The 18261-nt window shown below is 44.8% G+C and overlaps 1 protein-coding gene across 1 annotated transcript in view; it reads left to right on the forward strand.

Moving 5' to 3' along the window:
* The window catches only part of CNTN1 (contactin 1), a 222663-nt gene that overhangs the window by 77202 nt on the left and 127200 nt on the right, over positions 1-18261 (forward strand). Inside the window, exon 3 of the mRNA XM_088457904.1 lies at positions 14605-14707. Within this exon, the coding sequence (XP_088314030.1) occupies positions 14656-14707 (52 nt within the window). The 5' untranslated portion in view covers positions 14605-14655. The remainder of the gene's footprint in view (positions 1-14604; positions 14708-18261) is intronic.

Here is an 18261-nt window from a genome sequence, read left to right on the forward strand (position 1 = left end):
TTCTTGCCTAATCAATGCTTGGAGTTTGTCAGAATTTGTGGGTTTTTGTTTGTCCACCCACCTCTTGAGGATTGACCACAGTTCTCAATGGGATTAAGGTCTGGGGAGTTTCCTGGCCATGGACTCAAAATTTCAATGTTTTGTTCCCCGAACCACTTAGTTATCACTTTTGCCTTATGGCAAGGTGCTCCATCATGCTGGAAAAGGCATTGTTCATCACCAAACTGTTCAGGGGAGTTCTTCTGTAGCAAAAAATTGGTTAACATAGAAATACCATGTATGCAAGCATATATGCTGTAATAATAGACTTTTTTAAAGTTAGAGAGAATGACTGTATATTGTAGGAGTGATATTTGACTATATATATGCAAATATCTAAAAATATCCAACACCTTCTATAGTATCACTACATAACATGACAGGAATGTTTTGGGTTTTGTATAGGGATGGACTATATCTATAAAAGCAGATAGATTCCTAAGCATCATGCTTGATACAAGAAGGGTAACCCACATGTTGAGGGACACCATGTACAGTACATGGCAGGGCTCTGATAACGCTTCAGATAGCACATATTAGCGGGAGCTTTGTGACTGTGCTATTTAAAAAGATTACCCATAGAGTAGGTCACACAGTAATTAATGCCAATGTAAAATTAATTACCAGAGTGACATCAGTATGAAAATGAAAACAAATGATCTGAAAAGACTTGGCAGCTTTTGACAGGCAATCCATGATTCCAATCAAATTAGACTTTTCCATCTGACTGACTGGCGAAACAAGACACTCTGAAATCTGGTCACTGGATTAATCTGCACAGCATAAAGGTTTTGTGCAAGCTTGAAATTTGTACTGGAACAAAAAATGTATTTCTGGAGTGAATACTGATCATCTTTATCATTATAGGCCCAATCAATTTGACAAAAATAATGTTACCGAGACCCGAGCCCTAGGCAGTTGAGCTTTATTCAACCGTCCTGGTTATACTGAATTGGTGCTGGTTAATGTACTGCGCTGCCAGGCAAGGCTGTGTAGCTATGTGCATGCCTGAACTAGCTAGTATAGGTAGTGCAAGTTAAAGCCCAGATTTTGGCTTCACTTCCACTATTAAAAAATGTAATACAAAATTTTTAAAAATGTTTTTTAAAATATTATTGAATGTAAAAAAAATACTTTATTCTGAGCATTTCTTAATTATTTTGATCTGTTACAACAAAAGAATATTATATAGGTTTTCAAAGGCATGGGAAACATTCACCAATGTTGTTATCTCTGGAGGTGTTGGGAAAACAAAAAAACACTGCTTTTTGCTCTCCAATAAATCTCCCCTTTTATCTTTAAATAGTTTTTTTTAACAGTGATACATTTGCTAGAAAAGAAGTGAGTTATTTGATAATAATTATTTATTTATATAGTGCCTTTTTCCCAATAGGACTCAAAGCACTTTACATTATTGCAGAAGGTGAGGCAGCCATTGTGGGTACTCGAAGTTGCTACAGTATTCTATGTAAGTAATCAGGAGCACAAGCAGACAACCCAGATAGGGTTTGGTGGGAATTAAACTCAAGACCCTAGTACTGTGAGGTAACATTGATAACCACTGTGTTGCCTAGCCCATTCATCTTTTAGTAACACAGAATCCGAGAAATACACTTGTACACTACAATCACTACTGCTGTCCTCCATTGCAATAATAAGTAGTTTATGCTGTAATTATTATCCTCTACAACACAACTTCCAACTTTCTTGCTTTACCGGTGCCACACACACCATGTGTGGCATACAAATGATGTTTTCAGGGGAGGGGAACAGGATAGTTGGTGGTCCAGCTGGTTGGAAGCTCTGGTAATGCCCCTTTGTTGTGTTCATCAGGAAGCTTTAGCCAGAGAAAGAGAAGATATTTGTATGCTTTCTCTGGCTAAACATTTTCCTGAGAAAAATGTAATGGCCTATTTTATAAGTATTACAGCAATCCTCCTTTTGTTATAAGAGAAAATATATATTTTTTTAATTTATTAAATAAAACTTATTTTCCAACAGAAATGCTTGCAAAATAACTATTTTTGTAAAATATTTTTGATGTATTTACATTTTATGTATTTTGCCCACCTACCACATCACGGTGAACCTTATCGGGTAGGTGCCTAACATCCCTAATACTGACACATTATATACATTTCTAGCCTCTTCTCCTGAGCTAGAACTCTTCCCACCTGCCCAGGTGATTTTAATTAGTATAGGTCCTTTGCATTGGAGTACACACATTTAATGTCACTATTAAAGGCAAGACCTAGATAAATTTATATAATGTATTAGGGATGTTAGGGACCCACCTGATAAGGTTCACCGTGACGTGGTAGGTAGGAAAACACCTTTGGCCAAATAAGAACCTTATTATAAAACCATGTTAATTTTTTTAGTTTGTTATATATAATTTGATAATCAGTATTCTTAGTGCTTAGAATGTACGTCTGCATTTTTCCCCTTTTATCTGCATTAGAACTACAGGTCTCAGCATGGTAGCACCTCTTATTATGTTTAATTTAGGATGTGCAGCCCAGACCTGCATCAGTTTTAATCTGATATCTCTCGAGTCAGTGTGAACACTGGCTAGGCTGCTCATGGCAAGATGACGTGAATTATCGGTGTTTGAACAGGGCATGATAGTGGGTGCCCGTCACATGGGACATCCATTTTCGAAGTTGCGCGTTCTCACGTTACCAGCCACTGTGGACAGCATAGTGGCCAACCTTGGGTGCTTAATGATTGTGACCAGCGGCATCTGGCCAGAATTGTCTGTAGTAACAGACAAGCAACACTGGCTCAAATTACATCCACATTCAGTGCAGGAGGTACCAGATGCATATCCAGCAGGTTAGTGCAGCGTTCTATAGCTTCATGGGATATGGAAGCAGAAGACCCACCAGAGTGCCCCGTTAACACTATGACACCAGACACAATGCCTTGCCTGTGCTCGTGACATCGCTAATTGGACCCTGGAAGACTGGCAACACCTGGTGTGGTCCGATGAGTCACGGTTCCAGTTGTTTCAGGCTGATGGTAGGATTCTGGTCTGGTGCAGACCCCAAAAGTCCATGAACCCCAGTTGCCACAGGTACCATGCAGGTTGTTGATGGTTCCATAATGGTGTGTGGTGTGTTCACGTGGCATGGGTTGGGTTTGCTGGTCCACCTGAACACATCATTGACTGGTAACTGCTACATTGCATTGCTTGATGACCATTTGCAGCCCTTCATGAACTTCATGTACCCCCACAATGATGGAATATTCCATCAGGATAATGCACTGTGTTATCAAATCCAAGTTGTTCAGAATTGGTTCGAGGAGCATTCTGGAGAGTTCCGACGCATGGTGTGGCCACCACGTTCGCCTGACATGAACCCAATCGAGCATTTATGGGACAAGGTGGAGAGGTCCATTTGCACCCAAGATCTTGCACCTACAAATATCAGGGAGCTGTGAGATGTGGTCCAGACGGTATCGATCAACATCTTTCCAGAGGACTTCCGTCCACTTGTGGAATCAATGCCATGTAGTGTTGCTGCACTTCGCTGGGCTAGAGCGGGTCCTACACGATACTAGCATCTATCCCATGACTTTTGGCATGCGCCAGGTGTCTTTTTTGCCGAAAGTTCATCTAAGTTGAAATGCGGTGCAACTAGGACGCACCAGCAGACTGTGCTGATCAATTTAATATGCAACACTTGTGTATGTGTGTGACTGAGTCTTTGAATCTGTGGGCCTGATTCAGATTTGGGAATAGAGGACCTGATTCATCATGTATCGCAATTGCAACCGCGTGCGCAGATCGGTCGATGGTGTGTACTGCGCATACGTATGCATCGCAGTGCGCATGCATGAGTTACCTTTGCAATTGCCCTGCGATTGCCTACACAGTTACAAAGCCATCGCAGAGTGAGTGACATCAGGTCAGTGTCTGGGGCTGGTGATGAGAGTGGTTGGAGAAACGCAGGCATGGCTGTCCGTTTGAACGCCATTACAGGGGCGTGCATAAATTAGCCACTGCGATGGCATACACAGCTTGTGTACTCACTGCGTGCGATGAGATTAGCAATTTCTGAGTAAGGTCAGACCTGTTGTAATTGTGCATGTGGGACCGATGTTACTCAATGTTCCCGATGTATACACTGGATTGCAAAGTATTACGGATGTGCGAAAGCGGTAGTGGGCGTCTCCATGCTTACTTTGGGCGTCTATATAATAGCTTTGCGATTGCAGTCATAATGGTTAGCATTACTGCCTCACAGCACTGAGGTAGAGGCATCCATTCCCATTACGGCCCTAACTGTGTGGAGTTTTTATAGTCTCCCTGTGCTTGCGTGGGTTTCCTCCAGGTTTCCTCCCACACTCCAAAAATATACTGGTAGGCTAATTGGGTCCAAACAAGAATTAACCCCAGTGTGTAAGCATGTGTGTGTACATGTGGTAGGGAATATAGGCCCTCATTCAGAGCCGCTCAATAGCGGCAGTACGCTCGTTCCGAGCGATGTTCGCACATCTGCGCATGCGTACGGTTTTTAGCACGCATGCGCGAACCAGTCAGTGCGGCCGAAAATCGTTTGTACGCTATATAGCGAGTGCCTGCTATTTTGAGTGACAGAATGAGGCGTATGTGGGTGGTAACGGGAAGGTGCTTGAAAACGGGGGAGTGGAATTCGAACGCAGGCGTGCTTAAAGGTCAAAACGGGCGTTTTAAGGGTGTGCATAATTAATCCAGCAGCGTCATTGACCACGTCACTTGGTTTTATTAAACTCAGAACTGCTTGCAAAATAGCGGTTGAAAAAACCAACCACAAGAATAGCGAGCAGTTCATACGCTGTACGATGTACTCGATTAATCTAATAAATAGCGGACATGACGTATGGTGCGAGCAGCCAGGGGGCGTTTTTATCAAATAAACTAGCGTATGTTTTGATCGCTCGTTCAGACTTAGAGGTGTGAACAGACTGCAATGTGCGAACGGATCATTTGAATAGCCACCCCTTGTTTTTGAACGAACGACCGCAAATAGCGAACGGCTCTGAATGAGGGCCATAGATTGTAAGCTCCCCTGGGACAGGGACTGATGTGAATGGACAGATATTCTCTGTAAAAGTGCTGCGGAATATGTGTGCGCTATATAAATATCTGGTAATAAATAAAAAATAAATAATAAGTATATTGTAGCAGTAGACCTGCGTGTGTAATCACAGCTGCGATCACAATAGTGATCCGTAGTGAATCAGGCACGGAGTAAGACAGAGCAAGTAACTGTGCATCTTGGTGAAACCATGTTGCACTGCAGGTGGGCAGATTAAAAATGTGCAGAGAGAGTTAGATGTGGGAAGGGATTGTCCAAACTGAAAATTAAATTGCAGTGGCAAAATAAAGCTGTGCAGCATTTGTGGGCTACATGCAAAAGCAGCCAGTATTTACCCTGCTTGCAAAAATAAAAAAGTATGAATTTGCACCCCTTGCATTGCAACATGGTTTGTCCAGGGGTCTGATTCAGCAAGGAATGCAGTTGCTAATATGCACGCAATCGGCCGATTGTTGCGTACTGCGCATGCTTATGCATTGCAGTGCGTGTGCACGAACTAGTCACTGCGATTGGGACTGCGATTGCAATGACTACGCAGACCCATTGCAGAGTGATTAACAGGAAGTGCTGTTTGTGGGTGGTAACGGGGGGGGGTGGTCGGCCGAACGCAGGCGTGCCAGTGCATTTCAATGCCGCTGCATGGGCATGTATAAATTATCCACTGCGATGCCCTACGCAGCCTGAGGCCTGATAGCATGCGTGGAAGTTAGCAATCTCTGAGTAAGGTCAGAGCTTGTGCAAGTGTGCGTGAGGCTGCGATGGTACTCGATTGTACCAATGGTTGTGCAGTCTTCCTAAACATTACGGATGTGTGTAAGGTAAAGTGGGCGTCCTTTTGTAGTGCAGCGGCGGCATAGCGATCACAATTAATTAGCATACTATTGCAGTGGAACTGCGGGCGTAATTGCTTTTGCATTCGCATTTGCATTCTGTAGAGAATCAGGCCCCAGGTACACAGTTACTTGCTCTATCTTACTCTATTCCCAACTCTGAGTCAGGCCCTGTATACGAAGTGTAACAATGTAGCAGCCCCAGTTTTTTAATTCCAAGTTCCATTGTGCTTCACACTGTATACACTTATGGTGCGTACACACTGGGCGATTAAAGTGGACGACTGAACGATAACGATATCGTTATCGTTCAGTCGTCCACTTTATCGTCCATTTTTAACACAAAAAAGATGACCGATGACGACGACACGCGTTCCCGCGGGTCGTTCGTCATCCTCGTTCATCGGGCTGACATGCAGGCCAACCTGACGACCTCGTCAGGTTGCTGCATGTCAGGGAATGGGTGAGAGAGCCCGGCGCTGAACGATATCGCTAATGATATCGTTCAGCGGCTGTGCTCAATGTCATGAACGACATTGAGCACAGCCTGCCGGGGACACACTAGACGATATCGCTCAGGGAGCATATCGTCTAGTGTGTATGCACCTTTAGGTGCAGAGGCGGATTTAGATCTCGTCTTTCCTCCTCCTCCTTAGGACAGGGGTGCTGAACACAGAGGAGGACACATCTGTGCACACCAAAGCAGAAACGTAACTACACATTTTGGTGCCCTGTGTACATAAAGAGCATTGGGGCCCCCAATCCACAATTGAAGCAGGTAGAGCATGCACCAAAGCAATCCGGCGAAAAACACACAAAACAGGTGTGGTCTTGCTGGGAAGGGGCATGATCACACAATAGTAGCCCCAATTCAAATTATGCCACACATTAGTGCCCCTTAGCCACATTACACTGCACAGTAGTGCCCCTTAGTCACATTACACCGCACAGGTGTGACCCTTAGTCACATAACATCACACAGTAGTGCCCCTTAGTCACATTACACCGCACAGTAGTGCCCCTTATTCACATTACACCACACAGTAGTGCCCATCCATGTTATGCCCCAAATGGCGGCGATATGTCTCCATTTTGGGAAACGGAGGTTGTCGCAGCCCTCTCTCCGCCCGCAAACACCAGCAGACTCTCAATCACTGACAGTCTGCTGACGCTCTGCGTATGATTACGATGGACCTGTGCACTGCTGAATGAGGGCATCTGACATAAAGGGGTCTATTTATCAAGCAGTAAAAAGTGTGGAGAAGTGAATCAGTGAAGAAGTTGCCCATAGCAACCAATCAGCTTTCAAGTAGCATTTATCAAGCACAGTCTATAAAATAATAGGTAGGAGCTGATTGGTTGCGCAACTCCTCCACTGGTTCACTTCTCCACACTTTTCACTGCTTGATTAATAGACCCCAAAGTGTGAAAGCTACAAAGTGTTTTTAAGTGGAATTTTTAAGAAGCTATTCACTTCTAAATCATAATCTATAATGAAAGTACAACAACACAGCTTTTTGCTGCTTAAGTTATCAATAACAAAGGCAGGCAAAATCCAATGCAAATTCTCTTTGCAATGATATCCTCATTACACAATCTCCCAGTGATTGCATGCAGAACAATAAAGATTATTACCCAGTAAGAAGGATGGGTCACATCTTACATAGCTCTTGGTAAGACCCGCTCCCTGCACACACTACACCACCCCTAACCCTTCTCCTGCTCTCTACACACACTGCACTGCCCCTAATCCTACTCCCGCTCCCTCCACACACTACACTACCTTTACCCCACTCTGGCTCCAGGCACACTACACTACTCCTAACCCTACTCCTGCTCTCTCCACACACTACACTATCCTTACCCTGCTCCCACTCCAGGCACACACTACACTACCACTAACCCTGCTCGCGCTCCCTCCACACCCTACACTACCCCTAACCATGCCACCACTCCAGGCACACACTACACTACCACTAACCTTTCTCCTGCTCCCTCCACACACTACACTATCCCTAACCATGCTCCCACTTACTGCTCACACTACACTACCCCTAATCATGCTCCCAATTCCCGTTCACACTACACTACATCTAACCATGCTCCCGCTCACACTACACTACTCCTAACCCTACTCCTGCTCTCTCCAAATACTACACTATCCTTACCCTGCTCCCACTCCAGGCACACACTACACTACCACTAACCCTGCTCGCGCTCCCTCCACACCCTACACTACCCCTAACCATGCCACCACTCCAGGCACACACTATACTACCACTAACCTTTCTCCTGCTCCCTCCACACACAACACTATCCCTAACCATGCTCCCACTTCCCGCTCACACTACACTACCCCAATCATGCTCCCAATTCCCGCTCACACTACACTACATCTAACATGCTCCCGCTTCCCGCTCACACTACACTACTCCTAACCCTACTCCTGCTCTCTCCACACACTACACTATCCTTACCCTGCTCCCACTCCAGGCACACACTACACTACCACTAACACTGCTCGTGCTCACTCCACACCCTTCACTACCCCTAACCATGCTCCCACTCCAGGCACACACTACACTACCACTAACCTTTCTCCTGCTCCCTCCACACACTACACTACCCCTAACCATGCTCCCAGTTACCGCTCACACTACACTACCCCTAACCATGCTCCCACTTCCCGCTCACACTACACTACCCCTAATCATGCTCCCGCTTCCCGCTCACACTACACTACCCCTAACCATGCTCCCGCTTCCCGCTCACACTACACTACCCCTAACCCTACTCCCGCTCCCTCCACACACTACACTACCCCTAACCATGCTCCTGCTCCCTCCACACAATACACTAGCCCTAACGCTTCCTGCTCACACTACACTACCCTAACCCTGCTCCCGCTCCCGCCACACCCTACACTACCCCTAACCATGCTCCCACTCCAGGCACACACTACACTACCACTAACCTTTCTCCCGCTCCCTCCACACACTACACTACCCCTATCCATGCTCCCAGTTCCCGCTCACACTACACTACCCCTAGCCATGCTCCCGCTTCCCGCTCACACTACACTACATCTAACCATGCTCCTGCTCCCTCCACACAATACACTAGCCCTAACTATACTCACTCTGCCTGCTCACACTACACTACCTCTAACCCTGCTCCCCCTCCCCACACACACTACTCTACTTCTAAGTGCATAGTAGTAATTCAAAAGCGGGTGCTGCAAAAGGCAGTTTCTCTGAAGCAGCTGTAAGATAAATAGGGGTATTCAATATGAAACGAAAACTTCGGCGTCTATGCGTATCAAAGTTTTCGCAGCACATCGGAGCTTTTGCCGGCGAAAAAGTATCGCGCGCCCCCGATTATACCCGTATTCAATATGAAATCGACGAAAGCGGCACCCGGCGAATGTGAAATCAGCAAAAACTTTGCTGATTTCTGGGGAAATCACCCTAACACCCCCAAAAAGATGCTCTGACATGGGGGATCACTCTGGGTACCCCCGATTAGCCCTGCTGAAGGTTTTTGGGGTCTTTAAATGGGCTCAATAGCTGCTATTTTGGGGATTTGGGAAGGTGGTGAAGAATAGTATTTAGAAGTTTTTTTTGCAGAAAATAAGTAGTCCCAGCAAATTTTGGGTACTTGAAAATGGTGAGCATATTTAAAAGTTGCTAAAGTGAGGTTTGAAAAAAACATGAAAAATCCACCTGCCACAAACACCTGCAATGAAAAAAACACCTGGGGCATACTTGGGGAAGCCGTCACTCGGGGTCTCGCACCAAAAGGGTCGTGCTGTCGATGGTGAGTGACAGGACGCCCCCTTTGGTGGGCGTGTCGGGGGCATGGCTGCCCAGACGGAGGCGTTCCCATGGGAACGCCTACCGTCTGGGTCCGGCCCCACTGACATCACTAGTGATGTCAGTGGGAGTGTTTTTGGCTCTGATAGAGCCAAAAGCACTCCGGGCTTGCGGCAGACGAGACCCTACCACAAGGGTCTCGTCGCAAGCCCGATGGTCGCGATGGTCTTGACCATCGCGACCATCTTTTTGACCGCTCGCATAAGCTGTGGGTGGTCACCCACAGCTATGCGAGCGGCCAGGAGGCCGCTCCATTTTAAGCTAGGCTGGCCCTGATTCAGAGCGAGCGCTCTGGTCAGAGCGTCCGGCTCTGAATCAGGCCCTGAATACGGTGTAAAAGTAAAAGCGGCGAAAATGACATCATCCGAGCAAAAACCTTGCAGAAACAGCGTTTTCCCTCCATATTGAATACCCCTAATAGTCAGCCTCAAAGAGAATTAGATGCAAGGTATAAAGATACAGCGCTAGATACACAAAAAAGTTAATATGGAACAGATTGTGATTCAATATACAATAACACATTTATTAAAAACATAATTGATAAAAATCAAGCAGCAATGGAAAAATACATAAAAATTGATTTCTGAATTATTCTCTAGAGCATAATATAAACCGGCACAAATATGATGTGCTCTATGGTAATAAGCACCTGGGAAATAGATTCTGTACCTACATACACCCTTTCCTATTTGTAGCCTCATACGCTTGGCAAATGGTGAACTGCAGTACGTGATTGTAGTGGAAGGTAACACAGTCTTATATAATTACCACTGTAGACCAACTATCCGAAGTTAGAAGCAGAAGCAGTCCTGCAAATCAACAGTCCCTTGGTAAAGATGGACCTGGTATGCCAGCTTGCTGCGTTTGGAAAAAAGTTGGTTCACTGCAGGTGAAGCATGATGGCCAAATAAGCTGAGAGGCTTGGTCCAGGTGTGTGGAAGGTTGGAATCCCGGTGCAATTTGGAGAATTTCAGTACAGAACAGTCCTGACGCGTTTCCCTGTGTGTCCCACAGCTTTGTCAACCCTACTCCCGCTCCCTCCACACACTACACTATCCCTAACCATGGTCCCACTACACTACCCCTAACCCTACTCCCCCACCCAGCCCACACTACACTACCCCTAACCCTACTCCCCAGGTGTGGATTAGCAGATAGACAGTTAAAAGGTAGACAGCGTCTAGATAGACACCAGATGTTAGACAGTTAATAGGTCGACTGGGACAATACGTCGTCAGGGACAAAATGTCGACACACTAAAGGCCGACGCGTGAGAAAGTCGGCGGGTACAAATGGTCTGCAATGGTCAAATGGTCGACATGAAAATGGTCGACATAACAATGGTCACCACATGAAGTGTTTTTTTTTTTTTTTAACTAATATTCACTCTAACTCTAACCCCCCCCTTGGTGCCTAACCCTAACCCTCCCTCCTGGTGCCTAACCCTATCCCTCACTCCTGGTGCCTAACCCTAACCGTTGGGGTAGGTGCCTGACCCTAACCATCCCTTCTAGTGCCTAACCCTAACCCTCCGGTAAGTGCCTAACCCTACCCTCCCTCCTGATGCCGAACCCTAACCGTCGGGGTAAGTGCCTAACCCTCTGGTAAGTGCCTAACCCTAAACCTAACCTTAAAAAGCAAAAAAAAAATTAATGTGTCGACCATTTTTGTGTCTACCATTTTCGTGTCAATCTTTTGACCCTGTCGACCATTTGTACCTGTCGACCTTCTCACATGTTGACCTTTAGTGTAGCCCTTTTGTCCCTGTCGACATTTTGTCCCAGTCGACCTATTGACTGTCTAACATCTGGTGTCTATCTAAACATTGTCGACCTTTTTACTGTCTGTCTATAGTCCGACACCCCTACTCCCCCTCCCTTTACACACTACACTACCCATAACCATGCTCCTGCTTCCCGCCCACACTACACTACCCATAACCATGCTCCTGATTCCCGCCCACACTACACTACCCATAACCATGCTCCTGATTCCCGCCTACACTACACTACCCATAACCATGCTCCTGATTCCCGCCTACACTACACTACCCATAACCATGCTCCTGATTCCCGCCCACACTACACTACCCATAACCATGCTCCTGATTCCCGCCTACACTACACTACCCATAACCATGCTCCTGATTCCCACCCACACTACACTACCCATAACCATGCTTCTGATTCCCGCCTACACTACACTACCCATAACCATGCTCCTGATTCCCACCCACACTACACTACCCATAACCATGCTCCTGGTTCCCGCCTACACTACACTACCCATAACCATGCTCCTGATTCCCGCCTACACTACACTACCCATAACCATGCTCCTGATTCCCACCCACACTACACTACCCATAACCATGCTCCTGATTCCCGCCTACACTACACTACCCATAACCATGCTCCCGATTCCCGCCTACACTACACTACCCATAACCATGCTCCTGATTCCCACCCACACTACACTACCCATAACCATGCTCCTGATTCCCGCCTACACTACACTACCCATAACCATGCTCCTGATTCCCGCCTACACTACACTACCCATAACCATGCTCCTGATTCCCACCCACACTACACTACCCATAACCATGCTACTGATTTCCGCCTACACTACACTACCCATAACCATGCTCCTGATTCCCGCCCACACTACACTACCCATAACCATGCTCCTGATTCCCGCCTACACTACACTACCCATAACCATGCTCCTGATTCCCGCCTACACTACACTACCCATAACCATGCTCCTGATTCCCGCCTACACTACACTACCCATAACCATGCTCCTGATTCCTGCCCACACTACACTACCCATAACCATGCTCCTGATTCCCGCCTACACTACACTACCCATAACCATGCTCCTGATTCCCGCCTACACTACACTACCCATAACCATGCTCCTTATTCCCGCCTACACTACACTACCCATAACCATGCTCCTGATTCCCACCCACACTACACTACCCATAACCATGCTCCTGATTCCCGCCTACACTACACTACCCATAACCATGCTCCTGATTCCCGCCTACACTACACTACCCATAACCATGCTCCTGATTCCCGCCCACACTACACTACCCATAACCATGCTCCTGATTCCCACCTACACTACACTACCCATAACCATGCTCCTGATTCCCGCCTACACTACACTACCCATAACCATGCTCCTGATTCCCACCCACACTACACTACCCATAACCATGCTCCTGATTCCCGCCCACACTACACTACCCATAACCATGCTCCTGATTCCCACCTACACTACACTACCCATAACCATGCTCCTGATTCCCGCCTACACTACACTACCCATAACCATACTCCTGATTCCCGCCCACACTACACTACCCATAACCATGCTCCTGATTCCCGCCCACACTACACTACCCATAACCATGCTCCTGATTCCCGCCTACACTACACTACCCATAACCATGCTCCTGATTCCCGCCCACACTACACTACCCATAACCATGCTCCTGATTCCCGCCCACACTACACTACCCCTGCATTTCACAGCGATACAGAACGCAGTTTGTCAGCAATTTCTTAATCCTTTTGGTGGTTTTCTCTCCCTCACCAACAGCCTAATGCTGGTGACTTATACAGTTAATAGGCTACTCATGCGCATTGAGACATGGCCAGGAGGCTTTGCAGATCCCCAAAGATGGGTAAAGGTAATGCTTTGTATTCTAGGCTTGATAAATAGAGATTCGACCACAGTCCCAGTAGCAGACTGTGGGGAAGCAGGAGTCAAACAAAATAGAGTGCACAAAAGAGAAATCAGTGATTTATCTGCAGCATCACTCTTGTTTAGGCGTGATACTTCCTTCCTCTAGCAAAAACTCCGGAGAACGAGGTTATCACTGCTTCACAAATAGGCCCCTGAGACCCGAATGTAAAGTGATGACAGTGCTAAACACAAACCAAATATGGGATAATTCACCCTATACTATGAAATCTAGGGGTTCAATTTATTTCCAAGCTATGTTAGCGATGTGTAATAAAATGAGCGATGTTGCTTTACCGCAATTCCCAGTGATATGCGAACTTGCAGATTGCAACCTCACATCAGAATTAAATACCAACCTAAGAATATTAGATGTGACAATGTATTTACATGACCATATAAATATATAAGTCAGTAATGAATGCATTTTTCCTTATTATACAAATAGAAGTTCTATGACAAAGAAATCAAGTATTACCATTAGATTTTACGTGTATATTGTTTTTTCTTTAAATGAAGGGAAAGCTATCAGCCAGTCACATAGCTGTGTCATGTTAGACGATTCGGAAGCAAGATGCTGCACGAGGGAGGACTTAGGGTGGGGCCTGGTGCAGGGCTGATCCTATTTTATGCAGTGCAGTGTAATGGCTAGCTGAGATAAATTTGAAGGAGAAAGGAAGAATGAAGGAGAGAAGACAATGTATGAACAAGTGTGAAGTATGTATATTCTCTTTCTGTCTCTGGCTGCAGGCATGATAAGTCTTGGTTGTCGTAGTAAGACTAGTGCTGACAGAGGATGACAAAATTAAGTCTGTTTTTCATAGGTGATTAGGATTCAAACCACTCTTAGTTGATATATTTTTTAAGCAGTAAGTTCTTTTATAACAATATGATATTGGGTAGTAATAGTGACTGTTGTCTACTTTACAAATTTCTAAAATGAACTAGTTTAATTAACTATTATTTGTAAATCATGTAATAATAATTAACATTCTCTATGTTTTCCTTTATTTTAAACAGAGAAACTAAAGAATTATTTGGCAATTTGCTCCATATCGTACTCCATTGAAAATGTGGCCTGTTGTAACACAGCTTTTATTGTTCATTTTCTTCTGCTGGGCAGGTAAGGTTTACTTTCTTAAAATTTCACACTATTATTGATTTTTAAGCACTAGAGATGACCTAGAGAGAGTTTTTGTGGACCAAAAAATGTTAAGTTTAGGTCTATTTTTCTGTTTGCTGTTTCTTATGTTGTGCAGTGTGGGTGTCAACAGTCATAATGTCAACATCGACCATGACGACATTCATCATGTAGACAGTGATGAAATGTTGACATGTTGGAATGTCAACATATCATCCTTGGTGGCCCAATGGTGACTTCCCTGCTCTGGGCGACTGCAGCGGCTCTAGCGCGGCTTCCTGTTCCCGGTGGTCATGTGATTGTGACTTCCTGGTCAGACCTGCAGCTTTCCGGAAAGTATATTTCTCTAACCATCTTTATAGTGCCTTATCCTAACCTCCCCCTGCAGCCTAACTCGAACCTCCTCCCGCAGCCTAACCCTATCCCCCCCGTCACGCAGCCTAACCATAACCCTCCTGCGACATTATGAATTGACAACATTGTAAATGTCGACCTAATGTCTACATGGTTGGGGTGCTTTTGCAACCCTGCAAAGCATGTAGGTATCACACATGATAGACTGAAGAAGGAATCAGATGTGTTTTTGTAACTTTATTTCTTTTTTAACATTATTTGTATTTTTTGTTATATTACACTTATTTATTTCTTTTTTCGTACTGGTGGACTACTGATTGGATTCATATCTCACCAGCCACTAAGCAATGTTAGATCACTTCTTAAACAGATCTAAGGCTTGATATTTTTCCAGTTACAATTTGATTACTATAAAAAGTGATCTATTGCTACTGAGGGGCTGTAGAAACATATGAGGGGCTAAATGTAATAGGGTGCGACTTCTAAAAGGTCGAGTATAGCACTATACTTGCACTTTTTTGTAACTCACCTATGGTAATTGGATGTGAGAACATGCAAACTCACATGTTACTCGCATTTCCACAACTCACAATGACGAAACTCGCACAGTATTATTTAACTAAAACTCACAAATTAATAGACCTGTGCATGCTTCTGTGTGAATAAAAATTACATAGGGTCCCCCCTAAAAGCACAACCACCACCGGGCTTTTTTGTGCCGGTCCTGTTAGTGAAACTAGGGGAAAAAAATATGTAGGGCGACGTAGACGTAGAGGGTCCCTGTATTTTCAACAACCAGCACCAGGCTCAGTGATCAAGTTCTGGTTGTGGAGAAATGGGGGACAAAATGAGTAGGGGTCCCCCGTAATAGCCACAACCAGCACCGGACTCTAGCGGGGGTGTAATGCCACAGCTATTGGACCCACTTCATTGGGATCCTTGGGGATGTGGTGACCCCTACAATAAAGGGGTTCCCTGTCTCCAGGCCACCCCAATCCTGGGCTGATAGCCCGGGGCTATCCCGGCACCCCTTGGTAGTGGGTGCCAGGTTGAGTGCGTAAAATATAGAATAAATAATATTGTCCTTTACAGGAGAACTATAGGTCCCAGCAAGTAGAACCACAAGTACCAGCATGCAGGGCATTAAGTGCCAGCTGGTACCTCTAGTTCACCTGCAAAATAAATATTAAAAAAAAGACAGGACACGACACACACACTGAAGGTTTGAATCTTTTATTACACATGCACTCAATCACATTTACCTGCACTCACACTGGATACTTACCTTGTCCTTAGTGACTTCTGTCCCTTTGTCCAGTAGAATCCACATCGGTACCTGTAAAAAAAACATACTCACCTACCCCTTGGTTCCGGTCCTCCCCCCCATCTTCTTAAAATAGAAAAACGCCAAGCCGAGACCCAGCAGAAATACTACCGTCCTCTAAGGATGGTACTTTGCGGATGACGCTACAGCCGCTGCATTTCCCATAGAAATGTATTGGCTGAACGTTCATTGACTGATCGAGGTGAGCCTCCACCTCTCAGCCAGTGGTCGGTTCGCACCATTGACTTCAATGGTGGGAATGCACTTTAGTAACCTAGCTAGTTCCCACCATGGAAGTTCTGCTTCCATGATGGGGCTGTCACAATTATATTGCTTCACCCTTCTGATGTATAGGGCATAGCATTTTGTCTATAGCTGCCTTTCTTTAAAAAAGCTGTGTGTCTGAATAACTAGTATGTGAAACCGCCTGTAATAGGCTTAGTAGACATTGACACTCCTAGTCAATTCCTTCCTTCTTCTCTCATTTTGATGTGGAGCCGTTGAAGTCTTTTTTTTTTTCTTTTATCATTATAGTTCCAGTTGATTAAAGTAATTGTTGATTCCAAGAAGAAAATGTTCCTTATGGATTACAAATTATGAACATTTATATTTGGATTAGAAGAAGATCACTGTTGTTAAAATGCAAAAATATATTTGTTAATTTCATCTGCAGGTTACACTATGAATTTCTTTATATGACTTACCTTGACCATCCTAATGAAATCCAAGCAGTGAATGCTACAATCTGAATATCCTTTTCTGTCTAACATTTGGGCAAATTGTGATACTGTCCCAGGTTTTTAGCTACATCTTTGAGCATTGTTTAAAACTTTATTACAGTATTTTTAGACCAGGTGTCCCAATTAATAGAAATGATACAGTAATAAAAAGGTGCTAACATGGTAGCACAACAGCACAACTAAAATTAGCTGTTACAACTGCAAGAAGTTTGAAATAACAATAAACATTATGCAGACATATGCTTGTGAGCACTAGTATAGGACAAGAATAAGGTAGGGAAAATGGGGATTTTAGTAAGAAGAAGGGAGTAACCCTGGCTACTCACAGGCCATGTTGAAAAGTTCTTATGGAGGGAAACAAGGTGTGAGGTAGGGGTGGGGCTTTGTTTTTGTAGGCAGGCATGTGGGGACAATTCCACCACACATGGGACATTGTGCTTGCTGGCCTCCAACATTGGTCCAAAACTCTTGGAAATATCACTTGCAGGTGCAACGGAACAAGATACCACTGATAAAAACGATTATCAGCCCCTTCTTTGATCTTAGCACAAATAGATGATTTCGAGAGCCATTAACAGACTTTCTCCTCTCCACTGGGTCAAGAGTCTCCCAATGTCCTCTTCCTGATTGAGTTCATTAAGGTCTTAGGGTGGTTGATTACAAACTAGTAGAGTGTGATAAAGAATAGAGATAATGCTTTTAGAATTTTACAAGCGCATAGGGACGCTAACATGATTGGATGGGACATTGAGTGACATGAGTTGAAGGAGTAATGTAAATGCCTAATTTGTAAATTCTGGTAAAAGCCAGAAGTAGGAAACACAGTTGAAATCCATTGAAACATGGGAAATGTCGAAGCGGGGCAATATCTGGTAGGAATTCGATGTTGCATAAGGTCCAGAACTTAAGTGCCTTGTAGATACTATAAGACCAGGAGAGGATGACGGATTGTTCGAGAGAGAACTCATTTGCTGTGGTTTTCTATCAGAGAGAATTGGCCAATCTAGTACAAAAGTACTAGATTCCAAGGGAGAATCTCTATCTGGGAGAGTAAAGTTGACAGGTGTCTATCTCTGGGAGTAACCCAAAATAGCATGTACAGTGAGAAAAAACAACCA

This window comes from Taudactylus pleione, unplaced genomic scaffold, assembly GCF_031769625.1.
Source record: "Taudactylus pleione unplaced genomic scaffold, aTauple2 ptg000041l, whole genome shotgun sequence".
Taxonomy (NCBI): Eukaryota; Metazoa; Chordata; class Amphibia; order Anura; family Myobatrachidae; genus Taudactylus; species Taudactylus pleione.